The 19471-nt window shown below is 38.5% G+C and overlaps 1 protein-coding gene across 1 annotated transcript; it reads left to right on the plus strand.

Annotated features, from left to right (window-relative positions):
• Positions 1–12230: 12230 nt before the first annotated feature.
• Positions 12231–13134, plus strand: LOC115859883 (ferritin heavy chain). The gene has a single exon (XM_060287498.1). The coding sequence runs from the start codon at positions 12424–12426 to the stop codon at positions 12973–12975; it is 552 nt and encodes a 183-aa protein (XP_060143481.1). The 5' UTR covers positions 12231–12423; the 3' UTR covers positions 12976–13134.
• Positions 13135–19471: the final 6337 nt, after the last annotated feature.

The following is a 19471-nucleotide window of genomic DNA, read 5'->3' on the forward strand; positions in this document are numbered from 1 at the left end:
AAAAATATATTTGTATTTTTGTTAGTGGGCTTATTTATTTATTTATATTTTGGCTGCCTTGAGTCTTAGTTGTGGCACTCGGGATCTTCTTTGCGGCTCTCAGGCCTCTCTGTAGTTGTGGCGCGTGGGCCTAGTTGCCCCGAGGCATGTGGGATCTTAGTTTCCCCGACTCCTCTGCATTGGCTCACGGGCCCAGCCGCTCCGCGGCATGTGGGATCTTCCCGGACCGGGGCACGAACCCGCGTCCGCTGCATCGGCAGGCAGACTCTCAACCACTGCGCCACTAGGGAAGACTGGAAGGCGGATTCTTAATCACTGGACCACCAGGGAAGTCCTTTGGTGGGATTATTTGATTAATGTCTCTCCCTACTAGACTTAAGTCTTCGCCAGGGCAGGTGTCTTGTTCATAGTGGCATCCCTAGCATCCAGCCACCTTTAGCCTGTGACAGGGTCACATTGTACGTTGGCTGAAGAGATGAAATGAATGGACATATATTGCCACTAATTATTGAGCTGCTAGATGAATTCTAAGAATTGTCAGGATGGGTCTCTTCTATGTGGCTTTTTAGGGTTTGAAAAGTGATTCGTAATGATATTGAGTCTGATTGTTTGCTGGGGGAGAATGCTCATTCCCAGACAGCAGGAAGGAGAATAATGTTATCTGTCAGTTTTCACTTATGATCATCAATTCACACCCCCGAATGAAAGGAGAGAAATTCTTGCTGGTCCCAGGAGAAATGGAGTCGCTTTGTGATAGCAACCAGCAGGACGAATTGCTCTGTGACAGTCACTTTTGAATGAAAAGCAAGCCCAGTGAAGGGCTTGCTTTTCCTCCTAGCCTCTGGAGGTCCTCCTGCCCCCCCCACCCCGCCTTCACACCTTAACGATGTACAGTGGTTATTTGAGAATGTGTTTGGCCTCCCTGGAAGAAGATGATAACCAAACTCAATCACTTTAAATAAAAAGAACACAGGGGCTAAGCGTGATAAAACTACCAAAAAACATTAATTAAGGGGAAACAAGCCAGTGACATCTCAAATGTAGTTCAAATGCTCTTTCTTTTGAATATTAAGTCTCCAATAGCCAAGACTACATGGCTCTAGTCCGCAGAGTGATGAAAATATGGTGTACATCTGTACATTTGTTTTCTCATGGCTTGTGTTTAATTATCCACAAAGAAAAAAGATTCACAAAATGTTTCATGTTCTTCTCTTTTAACTGCCAAAACAGGAACTTCTGAGGCTTTGACAGAATTGGTTGCAATCCCTTTGAAAGTTTTATTAATGTAGCCAGAGTATGTTTTTAATCTTTCATATTTTGATCACTAAAATGTATTTCCTATGATTTGTTCATGCTTGTTTCTACCGTATTTTAAGTAAACAAGGAATAAGCAGTTCTTACCTTGTAAAATATATTGGGCTTTTTTTTTTTAATGCAGAACTGTGATGATTAATGAACAAACTAAATATTAAATCAGATGATTCTTCTTTGTCTAGGACATAAAGGAAGTCTTGAGAACGTTTGAGAGATTGGTATCTGCATTCATTTTAACGTAAACATCAGAGACATTCCACTGCGAACATATTTCGTTCCTCTAAAAAATTCTGTATGTGGATGCTGTATTTTCTATGTATTTGTGGATGTAAAAAGGCAAATAAATGAAAGTGCTTATTTTTTGTCTCAATTGATATTTTTGATACTTCAAGTGTGTGTTTTTAGTAGAGTACTTTAAAAAATAAAAGTGTGCATGAGAAAATATTGAAAACGTACTCAACAGAATCTATTATCATAATTATCTTTATTATTCATATTTTTTAAAGGTTCATTCCAGTTTCATAGATCTCATTGTTTGGGGCATATTTAAAGTATTTGGAGGATAGATAGCAGGCTACCTATCCGTAATTGCCTGAACAGAAAAACAAGATGTCTTGTCTTCTGGATGACAAGACATCTTGTTTATCTCAAACAAAATAGAATTCTTGGGTTAACAGTCTCAAAATAGGCATAACTAAGGTAGTTTTAATGTACTGCCCAAACAAGAAGGCATTTAGTAGAGCTACAAGTCAAAGCATTTGATTGAGATAAGGTAATGCCATCTTTTTAAAGCTAAAAGTTTTGTCTTTTGTTTTTGTTTTTTTGGTCGTGCCGTGGGGCATGTGGGATCTTAGCTCCCGGACCAGGGATCGGGATCGAACCTGTGCCCCCTGCATTGGAAGCGTGGAGTCTTAACCACTGGACTGCCAGGCAAGTCCCTAAAAGTATATTTTTTAATTAGTTATTTTGACTTTGTAGAGTCAAAGCCTCAAATCTTTGTTTTTGTGTAAATTGCACTATAATTTGTACCTACAAAAGTTTATTTAAAAAAAAAACAGTACTTCAACAAATCTCACCTGTGTTACTAGGTTTACAGAGACGTAGACACTCTAGCCTAACAGACCATTTAAAGATTGAAGAGAATGCCTAGAAGTGGAAGGATAACAACTTCTAAACATCAGGCAATCTGAAATAGGATTTCTGACAGCATGTCATAAAGAACCATTTTTCATCCCTCTTTTATTCACTAACTGAGCAAGTACTTAAGTGCTTCCTACATATCAGCCACTGTTCAAGGTGTTGAGGATACAGAAGTGAAATAAAGAGTTTAAAATCCAGCCTCAGGGATCTTCTATCCTGCTAGGTGGAAGTGAAATGCTTAACATTTAACATATCTTTTCTTAATCCAATAATCAATCACATGTTATTAAAATATCCCTAGATTTCATCATGGATTAAGTTCAAGAACACCTATGAGATAAAGATTATACTACAATATATTACTTTTCTTGTTTTAAAAAAAATATGAAATTCATCCTGTTAGCTCACTTAAAGTTTGCCGTATAAGTGGTAACTTTCTTTATGATTGAATTTGTCTACATCTTAGAAAATTATGCTTTTCTCTGTATTTTACAAAGGAAAACCAAAATGTTTGTTACCTAACTAGTTAGTGGCAGAGCTGGTAATAGATTTTGATGTTTTATCTGATACCCTTTGATCTTATTAGTCACTTTACTTTAAATTTAGAACCTTGTTAGAGTGATCTGTTCTGAACTGGAGAGTGGGAACTGACATTTATTTAGTATCTACTATGAGCCAGGTACTTGACATATGTGGAGAAGCAGGTATGATCAGACATAATTCATAATTCCTCATAAGGAGGAGACCTCTCTGAATACAAATTGGTAATAGGTAACAAGGCTGAAGTCTGGACCTTGGCCTTTAGCTTTCTACTGTGCCAAGCTAGGGCTAAATGAAAACCGTACCTCTGTTTAAATTTAGATTGCCTTTTGAATCCAAAATAGGAATAATAATCAACTTTTAAATTAATGTCTAACAACAGATTCTAATGATAACTAACATTTAATAAGTGCTGTGCTAGGTGCTTTAAATGAAATGCAATGTATCATTTAATCTTCACAGCAACAATTATTATCCCACTTTTATGGATGAGGAAAGTGAGGTTTAGAGAAGTTAAGTGACCTTTGGTCACACAGTTAGTAGAGTCAGGATTCAAACTTGAGATTGTTGCACGCTAGAGGCCAGACTTCAACTGATTTCTTCAGTAAATGTCACCCAAAGGAAATGGAAAGAGGGGCCAACTGAGGGAGCACTGCTACTTCTGGGACAACATCACACGTGCTGGGACAACCTCTTCCCTAGTAGGAAAATCCCCAGTAGGATGCACAATGAGGTGGGCTGTCCCCTTCTTTCCAACCCTTAAATTCGTTGATCTGACTCAAGGAGACTTAAAGAAAGGAAACTGCAGCTGGAGACTGGCTGTAGTAGATTGGGTGGGTGAAGTGAGGACCTATAATGAGTATACCTGGAAGGTAACAGAAAGGAGTAGTTCTCTGCGTGAGTCATGAGCATTTCCTAAATGCTCCAGTGAAAGAACAAAAAAATGGTTTCATCACCTTTGCACAGCAAAATGGGAGTTGGCAGCAGTGTAAATGCTGGCTGAAAATATGTGTTGGGGACAGTATCTCCTTTTGGTAACTTTTCAGAGCTTTTAGTCATTCATTTAAGGCAAACTTTCTGAACACCTTGTGTATAAGTGGCTGTGTGCTAGGCAAGGTGGGGGACATGAAGGCATACTTTGCAGGAGATTGGAAGTGAAAAAAGGCAGATTGAATCTTAAGCCAAATCTAAATGAATTCAACAATCTAAATCAAAAATGAAAGAGGGAGTTTACAACGAAATTAGAATGTTTAGAGAAGAAACTTGATAATTCAAACAGAGCTCTAACATAGAATTATCCAGAATACAATAAATATCTATCTTAATTACATTGACTGAATAGATTGCACAGTCAACTTTTCACATGTGGTTGTATGAATATCATCACTGAAGGATATTACATTTATACCCTATTTAGGTAAATTAGGATGGCACAGGTGAGTTCCTGAAACTCTCATGGTAGAACTTAGTAAATATTTTAAGAATATTAGAGGAAAAATTAGATTTTAATAAAGTGATTCTAGTTAACTACCATGTATAATATGGCATACTATGTCCATTCTCCTTCAAAAGGGCTCTGGATATAAACCAAAAAAGTCTTGACGATATTTCATTTCTCGGATGCCAGTTTATTACATATTAATTAAGTAGTTAATGTTTGAATTTGATGCCTTCCAGATGAGATTTTGTTGTGGTTGTTAAGGCAAAATACAAACACAGACTTATTAAATCCTGCTCAATTCCCCAGTGAAGATCCTTCATTACAAAACAGTTTTCCACACAACTTCAAGTTAAGAGATTGGCATCAGATGAGATTTTTTTTTTTTTTTGGTAGCAAAGTTTTATTGTAAAATAAGAAATCAATATAAAAATGGATCAGATGAGATTTTTTTATGCAATATTCTGGTGATTTAGGAAGAGACTCTAATGTTATCAGTAATAAGGTTTCAAATTTTGGGTGTGTCACTCTTGGGAAGATATCTTCAGATGGCTCATCTCATTCTTTTTTGTGTTTCCATCGCAGAGGATGACTTTGCTTTTTTCTCTCTCTTTCCCCATATTTTGTGACTATTCCCTGTTTGGGTTGTGTACCCCCATATGTGAAGTTCAGAGAGTTTATATATATACATATGTATATAGAGAGAGGATTTCTTTTGGGCTTAAAAAAAAAGTTGTATTATGGAGCTTATGTAAATATTTTCCTTTTTCTCCTCCCTGATCATAAACTTGCCCTCACTCCTGGATTTGGAACATAACCAAGCTAAAAGATGAGCTCATGTTTGCAGTGCACACTGAGGTCTTAGCAAGAATCTTCTAATTTGAGAGGCATCAGTATTTTATGCATTCATGTGCTGAAATGCTGAAGAATGAAATCAGGAGTTTAAAAGTTATTTTCGACATCGGGACTAAACAAAGGAGATAGGGCTTTCCTTTTTTGTATTTTTTAATATTCAAAATAACATTTTCTGTTGCAAATGTATTTCTGTTTCACTTAGAAAAATTTAGTCAATAGTCATTTGCTAATGCAAGTAATGCTAATGTCTTCCTTTTACTTTATTTTTTAGTATTATGTAAATTGCTCAGAGAATGTTAACTCTTTTGTTCTTATTTTGAAACAGGCAAAATTTTAGACTATTTTTTATCAATTGTCTGATTTGCTTTTTCATCCGGAGAAATTTTTTCCTTTCTTTTTCATGTAATTGTACATTATTATTTATTACTGGTCTTATTTGCTTTTTCAATATGGAAAGATATATTTCCCCCTTTTTCACGTTATTACACATACTATACTGCTTAGGATGTAGAACATATGAGGATAACTATTCTTTTTTTTTTTTGCAGATGTTTACCACATGTGGAGCTTAGCATGAAGAATAAGCATGAATCAAGAATGTCCCACCCCAATGCCCTTTTGAAACATTTTTATGTGGTTCCATGAAATAGTGCATATTTTAATAGTTGCCATGATGGCCATGCTGAGGTCTTTGGTCTCAGACAATCCAACTCTTACTCTCTGCTCTGGGCATCTAATGTTTTTACTTGCTCATTCTACCATCTTCATTTGTCAGGAATCAGGTCTTGATTTTCTTTTGGGAATCACCTCTCCCTAGGCCATGTGGTCTTAGTGAAATGACTACAGTGTCCCACCTACTCTGAAACAAGAAGAATCTTCTCTAAGATTTGTTTCTGTAAGATTTATAGCTTCTAGGAGAGAGAGGAGTTCCTTTTCTCTGGGTTCTCCAGCTGAAAGAACCATATTTGCCTGAAGCTTATGGTCCTAACCTCAGGTTTCATGGAAGAAGCTCTCTGCAGAATGATGCCAACACATGGAAAGAACTAGAGCTTTGTCAGCATTTAGCACCATGTGAAGCTAGATCAACCCTTAAAGTCCTCAGTTACTGGAGGCAATACATTCCCTTTTACTTAAGCTAATTTGAGTTGTATTTCTATTATTTTCAACCAAAAGATCTTTGGATATTGTTTTTCATCTAGAGGTGAGAGTGATCAACTTGGTACAAGCAAAAGTAACTTGCCAACAGTTCTGAGTAATAGAAAATACTATCAAAATCTCTTTTGGATAAGTAGTAAGTGTTTGTTGGTTTGGGATCCTAAATTTAGAAAGCTCAAATAACTAACATTTTCTTGTACCCTAGAGACGTGTTGAATAAACTAACTGATCCCAAGGATTATTCAAAGATGTAATTTCAGGGTATGTCAGAGTGTTATTATAGATTCAACTTAATCACCTACATTTTCAACATTAATAGGATTGTTCTACAGGAATTGATGCCAAGAGAAATGATCCCAAGGCTCAGTGCTAATAACGGCTACAACATATTGGCACATTCTATGTGCCAGGAAGTGTGCAAAGCCTGTCATTATTTTACATTTAATTCTCAGAAATCCTGAAAGGTGGGTGTTACTGTTCTCCTTTTACAGATAAGAAATCTTAGTGAAGTTCAGCAATGTTCTCAAGCACAGGTATGTCTAACTTTAAAGTCCAGGGTTTTAACCACTGTTTTCTTTTTAAGTTTCCAAAGTTCATAAGAATTCACTCAATTACTGATTTTTTCAACACATTTTGGAGATACACCTGGCTCATGGTAGGTATATCTATATCTATATAGATATAATAGATAATATGTAGTGGATATCTATAAGTTTATATATATATACACATACATATATATATATATGTATATATATATATATATAAAATCTGCAAGGAGCCAGTTATAAGTATCTTTAATTCACATGGCTTATTCCAAAACTCTTATGGATAAACCATAATTTGCCATCAACAATTCAATATCTGAATTTTTAATTCTTTCTCTTACAAGAGAAAGAGGCCCAGGCAGCCATTTAAAAAAGAAAAAAAACTGAGGCAATCAATCCAGCAGACTGCTAGCAGAACATGGTGTTGCAGCTTCTTCCAAAATTGCACAAACCTTTGGTGGTGGTTTTGGAAGACTCTCTGCTGATCTAATGAGATCCAAGGGCGATCTGAGGCATAGCAGGCAGGAAGGAGGGAGTGGAGAGCCTGGCCCTGGCCCTGTCCACAACCTTCTGTCATAAGCCAAGTCCCGTGTGTGGATGTGTGCTCCTGACCTGCGTCTGGATGTGTGACAACGCCTTGTTTTCATGTTGACTTTTCACAGCTGGGAGATGTACTGGCACCGAAAGTTTGTTTTAACTTCCCACACAGAGTCCAAAATGTAATTAATTGAGCCCTTATTTGAAGAAAAGATGTGTTTGGTGTATTTAGAGACCCCAAAAAGAGGTAAAAATAATATTTGCAAAACTGAACTAATTCAAATAGAACTATGTTTTCTAATGGAGGAGTGAAAAGAAGTAGGGATTTGGAGAGAGAACACCTAGCTTTGAGTTTCAGTTAACACTTATTAAATATACGTCTTTGGGCAGATTGTTGTATCTCAGTTTTTCAGCCCATAAATATGCTGGGAAGATTAAGTTAATGTTGATAGGAAAACTTCCTAGAAATCCCTTGAGTCTCAGGGAACACACACCATTCATTCATTTTGATATGCTTATTTCCATAGAATTTCATGAACAGTTAAAAAAGTCAGTTTAAAATTTAATATCTTTAAACACATTACAATGCAGAATACAATACTGTTTGCAATGTTCAATGTTCAATGCTATTATTTAAACAAATAGCTAAATAAAAACAGATTTAAATCCTTGTCATCTTAATCATATGAAAGATCAAGCAATTGCAAAAAATGATTAACTTGTTTTGTTCTGATTTTTGGGCGTAGTTTCCCTTAATTGCATATTTGTAGATACTGGTTCTTACTGTGCTTTCCTTTCATGCTGGAGAAAAGACTTATTTCTCTTTAGACACCACTTGTATGTGTTCCAGGTAATTAAATATTTAGATTAATGAAGAACTATTAGATATTTTTCTCAGAATTAGAACCAATAAAAATACACCTAATGAAACTATATATGACTATCAGAAAAACAGAAAATAAGTGTTGTGATCATGTGGAGAAATTGGAAACCTTGTGCACTGTTGGTGGAAATGTAAAATGGTGCAGCTGCTGTGGAAAACAGTATAGAGGTTTCTCAAAAAATAAAAAAAAATAGGATTACCATATGATCCAACAATTCCACTTCTGGGTATATATCCAAAAGAATTGAAAGCAGGATCTCAAAGAAGTAGTTGCACACTCATGTTCATTGCAGTATTATTCACAATAGCCAAAAGGTGGAAACAACTCAAATGTACATGAATGAATGAATGAATAAAAAAATGTAGTACATACAATGGAATATTATTTAGTCTTAAAACAGAAGGAAATCCTGTCACATACTGCACCATGTATGGACCAGAGGACATTATACTAAGTGAAATAAGCTAGTCACAAAAAGACAAATATTGTACGATTCCATTTTTATGAAGAATATAGAGTAGTCAGATTCATAGAAACAGAAAGTAAGATGGTGATTATCAGAGTCTGGGGGAGAGGGAGAACTGGGGAATTGTTTTTCAATGGGTAGAGAATTTCAGTTTTGCAAGATGAAAAAGGTCTGGAGAGCTGTTGCACAATAATGTGAATGTACTTAACACTATTGAACTGTAAACTTAAGCATGGTTAAGATGGTACATTTTATGCTGTTTTTTACCGCGATAAAAAAACTATATACAAATGCAGTTTAATTTGGGGGATGATTCAGAATACTTCTTTATTATCTTTTCAGGCCTGATGATAATTCATCTTCACATGGGGCCTCAGGATAAGCAGCTCAGATATTTGCTTCAGATTACAAGGCACAGAGGTGCAGGTGTCCTCAAACCCAGTGTTTGACTCAAGGGGATGGTGGTAGTGCCGCAGGGCAGAGAGTTTCTTATCAGTTTGTAAGGACTAAATCCAAGGCCATTTGTAGGGGTGGGGAACTGAATTTTGGTCCAGAACTCTTTCTCTGAAGCATGTGAGCTGGGGAAAGCATTCCAGAACCTCATGTTAGTAGATATCAGTCATCGATAAAGGAAATATTTGTTGATGAAATACACCAATGAAATGCACTGTTTAAATCAAATAAATCATGTTTGTTATTGCATATCAGAGTTTCCCTAACTGTGTTCCGTAAAACATTAGCTCTGTGGGTATTACATTTAAAAAAAGGGTTTTGGGGTCAAAAAGTTTGGAAGATATAGGGATAAAAAGAGTTAAAAATGTGATTTTTTACTCCATAACTTCTCAAAGGCTTTACTATGTTAACATTAATGTTACTATACCAATATTAACTATTAGATGTTAATATTTAACATTTGATAGGTTGACATTTATGGTAATGTATTCATTAATATCCATGTTAATATATCAACATGTTTTTCCATATCTCATATAACCAAAGAAGCAGTCCTCAGCACACCAGTGTGAGAATGCTGCCCTATATCATAGAAGTCATGATATTTTTGTCACCTGCTTTCCTTTAAGATAGTAGCTTTCTTTCATTTCTCCTGGGTTTGCTGTGAAGCCCATCTCCTTCACCACGAGCACCACTGGGGAAATATCCAGAGAGTAGGGCAGTTGCAGTTTTAGTATTCACTGTTATGAGGTACTGTAAAGCCATATGATGGATGCAGCTTTTCTGTACTTCCAGCTATTTTCCAAACAGAGCATTAATATTGGACAAACTTGCAAGGGTGTCAATAGAAAAGAGTGAGTCAAGACGAATACATATTGCAAGGTGAAAATGGTCAAAGTGTGTAGTTTCTTCAGTGGGATAACTTTTTTGTTTTATAAGAAAAAGCTAGCTACTGCATTAGGAAATTATAGTTGGCTTATTTTGAATTCTCATTCCAGAGATTTTAAATGTTACTGTTACTAAAATGATGATAGCTCAGAAATGGCCCATTTAACAGCTAACTCATTAGTTAAAATTAAGCTTGATATGAATGGAGTAATCTCTAGAGGGAGTATATTTTAGAATATTAAAGAAAGAAACAACTACTACAAGTATCTGCCCACAAAATCCAAATCAACTGAGCAAGAAGAGAGTCAAAGCAGTTTCTTGATAGTTTGAGAGTCCTTATATGTGTTACTTTTTCAGCTGAAAACTCAGGGTTGCTACAACTACACTCAATTAATATTCTTTGTTTTATTTGTAGTCAAAGCCAGGACACACCATCAGAGGGTGGGCAGGGAAGCCTTGTGTGTAGAACTTTGATGGTGAGTCCCTGATACATCATCTAGGTTAAGTCATTAACATTAGAAGCATTTGATTTTGAACCTGAAAAGTGGAACCATGAATCTAAGTCATTACAAGAGACAGTGTGATTAGCAGAAAGAAGTATTGGCTGTGTTTTTTTTTTTTTTTTTTAGTGTATAGTTTTATCTTTACCAGAGCACTTGTTCTGAAATGCTCCTTCTGAAATTACCTCTTGCCCTACTCCTTTTATTTTCTAATTTAGCAGGTATTTATTGAGCACCTACTATCTGCCAAATATTGGGTGGTGCACCGAAGGTATTTGTTTTGCTACCATATTTAAGAAGTATATTTTTTAAAAATTAATTTGTTTTATTTATTATTTTTAATTTTTGGTTGCATTGGGTCTTTGTTGCTGTGCGTGAACTTTGTCTAGTTGCGGCGAGCAGGAGCTACTCTTCGTTGCGGTGCGCGGGCTTCTCATTGTGGTGGCTTCTCTTGTTGTGGAGCATGGGCTCTAGGAGCGCGGACTTCAGCAGTTGTGGCACTCGGGCTCACTAGTTGTAGCTCACGGGCTCTAGAGCGCAGGCTCAGTAGTTGTGGCGCACGGGCTTAGTTGCTCCGTGGCATGTGGGATCTTCCCGGACCAGGGCTCAAACCCGTGTCCCCTGCATTGGCAGGCGGGATCTTAACCACTGTGCCACCAGGGAAGCCCTAAGAAGCATATTTTTATTTGCACTAAGAAAAATTAAGACAGGTTAGTCCCTATGATGCACAAAAATGAAAACAAATACATTAAGATACCAGTTTAAACATTAACAACCTATATATCAAAATTTTGGTATGATTGCTTTTTGAGAAAGTGGTTTTCAAATTCCTTTTAAGATTTGCTTTGTCTAGGAAATGAACATATATCACAGCGGAGGAAAACTGAGTGGTTAAACATATGAAACCATGTTCAATTTTACCGGAAGTCAGAGCGAAACAAATCACTCTTCAGATTAAAAAAATTGGAAAGTATCAACCATTGGCAAAGATGTGGACAAGTAGCATGGCTCATTCCCTCAGTGGAAATCTAAATTAATATACTCCCTATGTAGTACACATTGATAATACCTACAAAATTTTAATTGTTTATACCCTTCAACCCAGCAATTACACTTCTAGTTATACATTATAGACTAGAGAATTTGTCTCATGCGTGAAGTGGGAGATAGGTGTAAGAATCTCTTGTTTGTTGAAACATTGTAATAATAGAAAGTAGAAACATTTTCAATGACCATCCTCAAGGAAACTTGAAATTTAAATTTAAAATGGTATAGTGGGGCTGCCCTAGTGGCACAATGGTTGAGAGTCCGCCTGCCGATGCAGGGGACACGGGTTCATGCCCCCGGTCCAGGAAGATCCCACATGCCGCGGAGCGGCTGGGCCCGTGAGCCATGGCCGCTGAGCCTGCGCGTCCCGGGCCTGTGCTCCGCAACGGGAGAGGCCACAACAGTGAGAGGCCCGCGTACAGCAAAATAAATAAATAAATAAATAAAATTGTATAGTGTGACAGTCCTCGCGGAGAGTCGCCGCGGTTTCTTGCTTCAACAGAGCTTGGACGGAACCCGGCGCTCGTCCCCCGCTCCGGCCGGCCGCTCAGAGCCAGCCCTCGCCACCACCTCACGGCGCCCTCCGACCGCCCCAAGGTCCCCGCCGCCGTTACAGCGCCGAGCAGCCACCGCCACCGTTTCACCTCAGCCGCCCGCCATGACGACCGCGTCCCCCTCGCAGGTGCGCCAGAACTACCACCAGGACTCGGAGGCCGCCATCAACCGCCAGATCAACCTGGAGCTCTACGCCTCCTACGTCTACCCGTCCATGTCGTACTATTTCGACCGCGATGATGTGGCTTTGAAGAACTTTGCCAAATACTTTCTTCACCAATCTTGTGAGGAGAGGGAACATGCTGAGAAACTGATGAAGCTGCAGAACCACCGGGGTGGCCGAATCTTCCTTCAGGATATCAAGAAACCAGACCGTGATGACTGGGAGAATGGGCTGAATGCAATGGAATGTGCGCTACACTTGGAAAAAAGTGTGAATCAGTCACTACTGGAACTGCACAAACTGGCCACTGAGAAGAATGACCCTCATTTGTGTGACTTCATTGAGACTCATTATCTGAATGAGCAGGTGAAATCCATTAAAGAATTGGGTGACCATGTAACCAACTTGCGCATGATGGGGGCCCCCAAATCTGGCATGGCACAGTATCTTTTTGACAAGCACACCCTGGGAAATAGTGATAATGAGAGCTAAGCCTTAGGCTGGCTTCCCGTAGCCACAGGGGTGACTTCCCTGGTCACCAAGTCAGGGCATGCATGTTTGGGTTACCTTACCTTTTCTGTAAGTTGTACCAAAATATCTACAAGTCCTTTCCTTAGTACCGTTCCTTCAAATAAAGTAATTTGGTACCCACCCCCCAAAAATGGTATAGTGATGCTGTGGAATATTATCTATCAGCTAAGAGAAATACCACAAAGATGGATTTAAAAATCATAAAGTTGAATAAAAAGGGCAAGTTGTAGATTATGTTCTACTTATGTAATATTTTTAAATGGACAAATACATTCATATTATAAAGAATTGATTTATTTCTATATGTATGCATATATATGTATATGAATATACAATACAAACACATATATGTATATGTAATAGTATAACAAAACACACTGGAAGAGGATACACCTAAATTCATAAAAGTGGTTTCCTCTGAAGACACTGGCAGGGTAGTCGGTTTGGACTGGAGTTGAGGGGAATGGTCAAGGGGACTTGAATTTTATCTGTAATGTTTTACTTCTTGTATAGAAAGACAAAGAATTTGTCAAAATGTTAACAATGTTCAGTTCTGGGTGTTGACACAGGGGTGTTTATGAAATTCTTTTTGTTTTTCTATATTTTGAAATTTTCTTATAAACAAGATCTTTTTTTTCTGGAAATCAATCTTCTACTTTGTGCCTAGGTTTGATAAGTTGTGCACATTTCACACAATAGTAATGAAGGGGTCTTGGAACAAAGCATGTGTAATTCTCTGCATAGCTGCCTGGCACATTTTCACCTAGCCAGCCTAAAAATAACTGAAAAGTAAAAGTATGATTGGGTAGAGGGCCCCTCTGCTGACCTTCAGGACTTTTGGGTTGTCCATCAGTTAATCTTGTCACAATCACATAATTATGAGGTTGGTTTGAGCTTGATGAACCAATATATACAAGGAAAATACGCTATAACCAGAACTGTGCCACGTCAAAGCCCTTGGGACATGATGATTTTCTGGTGTTTCTATGTGAGGTTTTCCTCAAGGTAACAAGGCTTTTAAAAATAACTTGCTTTTCAGGCATATCACCCTTTCCAAAGAATATGCCTCTTCTCCAAGCCGAGTTGTATATTCCCCAAAATATGCTGATGCTGTGTGTCCATCACATAAATACCCAAATGTCACACCATACCCCAGCAGGTTACAGTTGGGCAGTACAATACCTTTAAAAGCAGTGGGGCTGCAGAATTCTATAGAAAAGACCATTATATCCTCCTCTGAAAGAGAATCTCATAAGCTGAAATACCAGTTAATAAAAAATACAGGACAGAGAAAACTAACAAGGCAAGGATACAAGTGCACTCAAGCGATACTCAAAATTCCAGCTGAGTTGAACTTAGAGTTATTTAAGAAAAGTCAAATATCTGAAGAACTAGTTTGGGAGCCTCAGTGTGTCTTTTTTTTTTTTTTTTTTTAAGGTACATACCACTTAGCTCTCTGGAAAAAAAAAGTTGAAAGGGGTTTCTAACCAACAGAATGAAATCTGAGACTGAAATCTCAGGTCACATGCAAAGTTAAAACTCAACATTCCCAGTAAAGGTTTCTTCCTTCTAAACTTTGTATTTTGAAAAATTTCAGGCCTTGAGAAAAGTTGAAAGAATACTCAGTGAAATTCTGAAGGTATTTGGCACAATGAAAGACTGGAAAATAATTTACATGAGGAAAAAATCTATAAAATTTACTAATTCCTATGTTTATTTTTACAAATGTGCACAAACTCTACAAATGTATATGCTTTGCTTATGCATTTAAATTTAGTAAAATTACATTTAAGGAAAAGCAGGAGGAAATTTGGCAAAAAGAGAAGAAACAAGAGTAAGGAACAAAAAGCCATATAGAACGCACAAAACCCTGCGACGCTTCGGATTTTTAAACAGGGCCTGAACAATTGGTTTGCTTGATTTTCAAAACAGAGTTGAAGTTGTTTTAATATTCTATAGAGAAAACTGAAGGGGATCCTAGTGGGACTGTGTAGTGTCAGAGACCAGAGGCAAAGAAGGAAGTACGTTGTCCTTTCTCAAAGGGAAAAGTGAGTGGGAAGGGAGGAGGCTGTTTAAGTTAATGAATGCTTCCTTCCTTTCTCTCTCACTTCAGGAGTAGCCAGAGACCAAAGACCTGCTTCCTTCTCCTTTAGTATCTGTGCCTTTAGCATTTAAAGATGGCCAGCATTTTCCAGCAATGTTAATAGTAGTGTGGATATGATTTTTTCTATCAACATAGTATAAAATAAGAGTGATATGCAAAGGCATTACATTACACATTATTTCTACTCTTAGTGGCTCCTGGCTCTTTCTCTCCTTTCTCTCAAGCTAACTTGAGTCAGCAGCCTTATTTGCTCCAGCCCAGGGACTTGGTTTATCTCCTCTTTGTTAACGGGTCTGGCTGAGATCAGGAAGCCCCTTTCTCATGCTAAACCTGTGGCTTCCAGGTCAAGCTTCATTCATGCTGTTTATACCACATACTTGCTTCCTGCCTGGGCAAATTGGTTCCAGTTCTTCCAGGTCAGATGTATTCTGCTGTCTCCTGAGTCTTGGCTTGCGTTAACACCCAAAGCCCTTGTGTCAGTGTCTTGTTGAGCCTCTAGAGGGGCATGTATCTCAATGGTTGTTGCAAGACTTCACTATTCTCGGTCTCTAACTGTGGGTATCTATCTGTGGAATGAAGCCGTCCATAAATTCAATAATTTTTATTGGATACTTGTTAGAGGCAAGGAGCATTGTACTCTGCTGGGAGCTGGGAATACAATGTTTGTTAAGATAGCCATGGTTTCTGCTCTCATGGTTCTTATCGTCTAATGTGAACTTACACAGACAGCCTGCTCCAAGGAGGGGCCAGCTTTTATTCACTAACATGAAATGTACACAGAAAATACTGAATAAGTACATGTGTTTATGTTAGTGGGTGGGAAGCAAGATTAGAAGTAGGGAGGCTAGAGCTATCACAATTGTACAGGTGAAAAAATTGTATAGGTTAGATAGTATTTTGACTGCAATGGAAATAGTGAGAAGTGATAATTTTTTTTTTTTTTTTTTTTGCGGTACGCGGGCCTCTCACTGTTGTGGCCTCTCCCGTTGCGGAGCACAGGCTCCGGGCGCAGGCTCAGCGGCCATGGCTCACGGGCCCAGCCGCTCCGCAGCATGTGAGATCTTCCCGGACCGGGGCACGAACCCATGTCCCCTGCCTCAGCAGGCGGACTCTCAACCACTGCGCCACCAGGGAAGCCTGAGAAGTGATAATTTGAAGATAGAGCAAACAGGCCTGGGTTTGTTATGGGGTGTGAGAGACATAGAGGCAGCAGTGAAGACCCATTTGTTTTTGACCTGAGTCACTGAATGAATGGTTGAGCTATTTACTGAGATGAGGAGATGGAAGATGTGTTCATGGGAATCAGGAGTTTAGTTTTTGTCGTGTAACATTTGATTTTCCTACTGAACACATTGAGTAAAGATGTTGAGATGTCAACTAAATACACGAGTTTGGAATTCAGGGGAGAGGTCCAGTCTGGAGATAAAATTTTGAGAATTTTCAATGTGTGGATACACTTAAAGAGATGGGTCTGGATAATAACACCTTGAGAGAGAGAGTCTTAATAGAGAAGAGGATCAAAGGTACTGCCCTGGGACAGTCCAACATTTAGATCCTGGGAGAAGGAAGAAGAGCCAGCATCGGTAACTTAGAAGGTCCAGCCAGGAGGTAGGAGAGAAACCACTAGTGCTCTGTATCCCTGTAGGCAAAGGAAATGTCTCAAGGAGGAGAGAGTGAGTGCCTGGGTCATAAGCAATTGAGTGGTTACGTAAGATGAAAACTGAGAATTGGCTACCGGTTTGGCCACAAGGTGACCTTGACAAGTGTGGTCTGATTGGATCTGGTTGAGGAGAAAATGATGGGTGAAGAATCATGGGCACCAAATGTAAATATTCCTTTTGGAGTTTTATTACAAAGGGAGTAGAGAACTGGGAGTGAGATGGATATGCGGGGTCAAGTAAAATTTTCTAAAATGGGAAACATTACAGTATGTTTGTAAGTTGATGGGAATGATCAGAGAGAGAGAGAGAGAGAGAGAGAGAGGCTCAACAAGAGATACATGCCCCTCTAGAGCCTCATCCACCTGAGGATGCAGGTGAAAAAGGAATTACTACAGTATGAAAGTCCTTGAGTAGCTGAAGAAATGGAATCCAGTGCACAGGTGGAGGGAGAAGGGCCAACAAGAGAGAAACCAGAGCAGAGAAGAATAGACACAGATAAATTTGCAGATATGGTGGTGGGAAGCTGAGGATATTTCTTCAGAGGGCTTTGATATTCTTAGTATCAATAAAACAAGAAATAAGAAGCAGGGTCAGCAGTTGAATTCAGGTAAAGGGTCGAAGGTATTGAAGATTTGAGGAAAGAGGAGGAGAAGTAACATAAACCTCTTGGAGAACAAGAGAGTGAGCTGATAAGGAAAATATAGTAGGATTGCTGAGCAGTGCTAAGAACCCATTGAGGCTTGTGGTCATAAATTTAAGTGAGACCAATCGTGGTTGCAGATGGTAAAAAAAAGTAGTAGGGACAATGGATTAGAGATCCTGGTGGGGTCAAATCATTGTTGGAATCAAGATACTGGAGGCAATGAGTTGGAACATTAGAGATTGATGGTCAGAGAGGGGTGCTTGAAATTGAGATCTGGGAGGCGGAACATTTATTTCTGATGAAAACGACCTGGACATAATCATGTTTCTAGGCGACTGAAGTGGGATGGAAGAACAGGTTGCTGGAGGGGAGAAAGTCAAGGAACTGAGAGGCCAGAGCTCTCCAGAGGTGGAATATACAAGGGATCTTATTGGTAATTTGTCATAAGTTCTAGAGGGCAACTGGAAGGGTTTGGAAGGTTGAGAAAGGGAGAAGGATTGAACAGGTTAGGGAACATTCAGAGCCATATGGTGATAAGAATTCAGGTGATGAGCAATGACTAAGAAGGCTTGGATTTCCTATGGAGACTGAAGGAAACAGGATTGAGAGGTCTTCATAGTCTCTTCAGGGAAGATGAAGAGGCTGTTCTCATTCTATTATTCTAGCTTCTTTCTTGGGACCAGTCTCTCAGGTGCTCCTTGCATTATAGCCTTTGCCATTGTTCAGAATGTTCTTTTCATCTTCTGCATCTGCTGAATCCTCAGCTCCCTTCTTATCTTGCTCCGATCATCCCAGACCAAGGATCATCTCAGTTCTTCTAGCACTTACAGTCACATTTGATACTTATAATACTGTTCTGTTCCTCCTGGAAAGGTGGTACAGATGAAACGGTTTGAAGGGCAGAAATAGAGACACAGATGTAGAGAACAAATGTATGGACACCAACAGGGGAAAGTGGGGGGGGGGTACGGTGGTGTGATGAATTGGGAGATTGAGATTGACATGTATACACTAATATGTATAAAATGGATAACTAGTAACAACCTGCTGTATAAAAAAGTAAATAAAATAAAATTCAAAAAAAATAATACTTTTCTCTTCCTTAGTTATCTTTTATCATGTTTCCTGTCATCTCTATATGTATCTTTCACCTCTTAATATGGCTTAGCAAATGTCAATGAATATTGGTTGATTTTTCGTGAAAGAGGCTAACATCTTCCAGAAATTATATGGTTAAGCTGGGGACATGGTAAAGGAAATTTTAATTTAAATTTTTGCAGCAAATTTTTCAAATGTTAACAATGTAAGGACACTTTAAAAGAAAAAAAAATTCTTAAGCATCTCTGGAAATGAATTTCCCACTTCGAAAAACATCAACTTAAGAAAAAAGTCTTTTATTATGGGAAAGTCTATTGGTTTTTCTTTCTTTTTTAATTTATTTATTTATGTTGGCTGCATTGGGTCTTCGTTGCTGCACGCGGGCTTTCTCTAGTTTCAGTGAGCAGGGGCTACTCTTTGTTGCAGAGCACGGGCTCTAGGCAGGGGCAGGCTTCAGTAGTTGTGGCACGCGGGCTCAGTAGTTGTGGCTCATTGGCTCTAGAGTGCAGGCTCAGTAGTTGTGGTACACGGGCTTAGTTGCTCCACAGCATGTGGGATCTTCCCGGACCAGGGCTTGAACCCATGTCCCCTGCATTGGCAGGTGGATTCTTAACCACGGCGCCACCAGGGAAGTCCAGTCTATTGGTTTTTAATTATCCCTGTCCTCCTCCCCCACAAAAGAGGGTAAATGCTGCTTTTTAATATTACCATTAAAACAAAAATACAAAATGAAAACAAATTTCTTATTGAAATTATTACCGAATTCTAAAGACTATGTCTGTGGGACCCAGTTGAGGCACTCTCCTCCTTAGATTACATGGTAAAAAACATTGGGTGAGTAACCTAAAGAAATGTTATAGCAGGTAATTTTAACAAATACATGGAACTATCCATTTGCAAAATATGTTAGGAAATAAATTTTATAGGGCCAAACTTATAACAAGTGCTTGC

Source organism: Globicephala melas, chromosome 1 (genome assembly GCF_963455315.2).
Source record: "Globicephala melas chromosome 1, mGloMel1.2, whole genome shotgun sequence".
In the NCBI taxonomy this organism is placed as follows: domain Eukaryota; kingdom Metazoa; phylum Chordata; class Mammalia; order Artiodactyla; family Delphinidae; genus Globicephala; species Globicephala melas.

What these genes read in the sequence shown, in the direction of transcription:
- LOC115859883 (XM_060287498.1), top strand. Translation starts at nt 12,424, where the DNA reads ATGACGACCGCGTCCCCCTCGCAGGTGCGCCAGAACTACCACCAGGAC.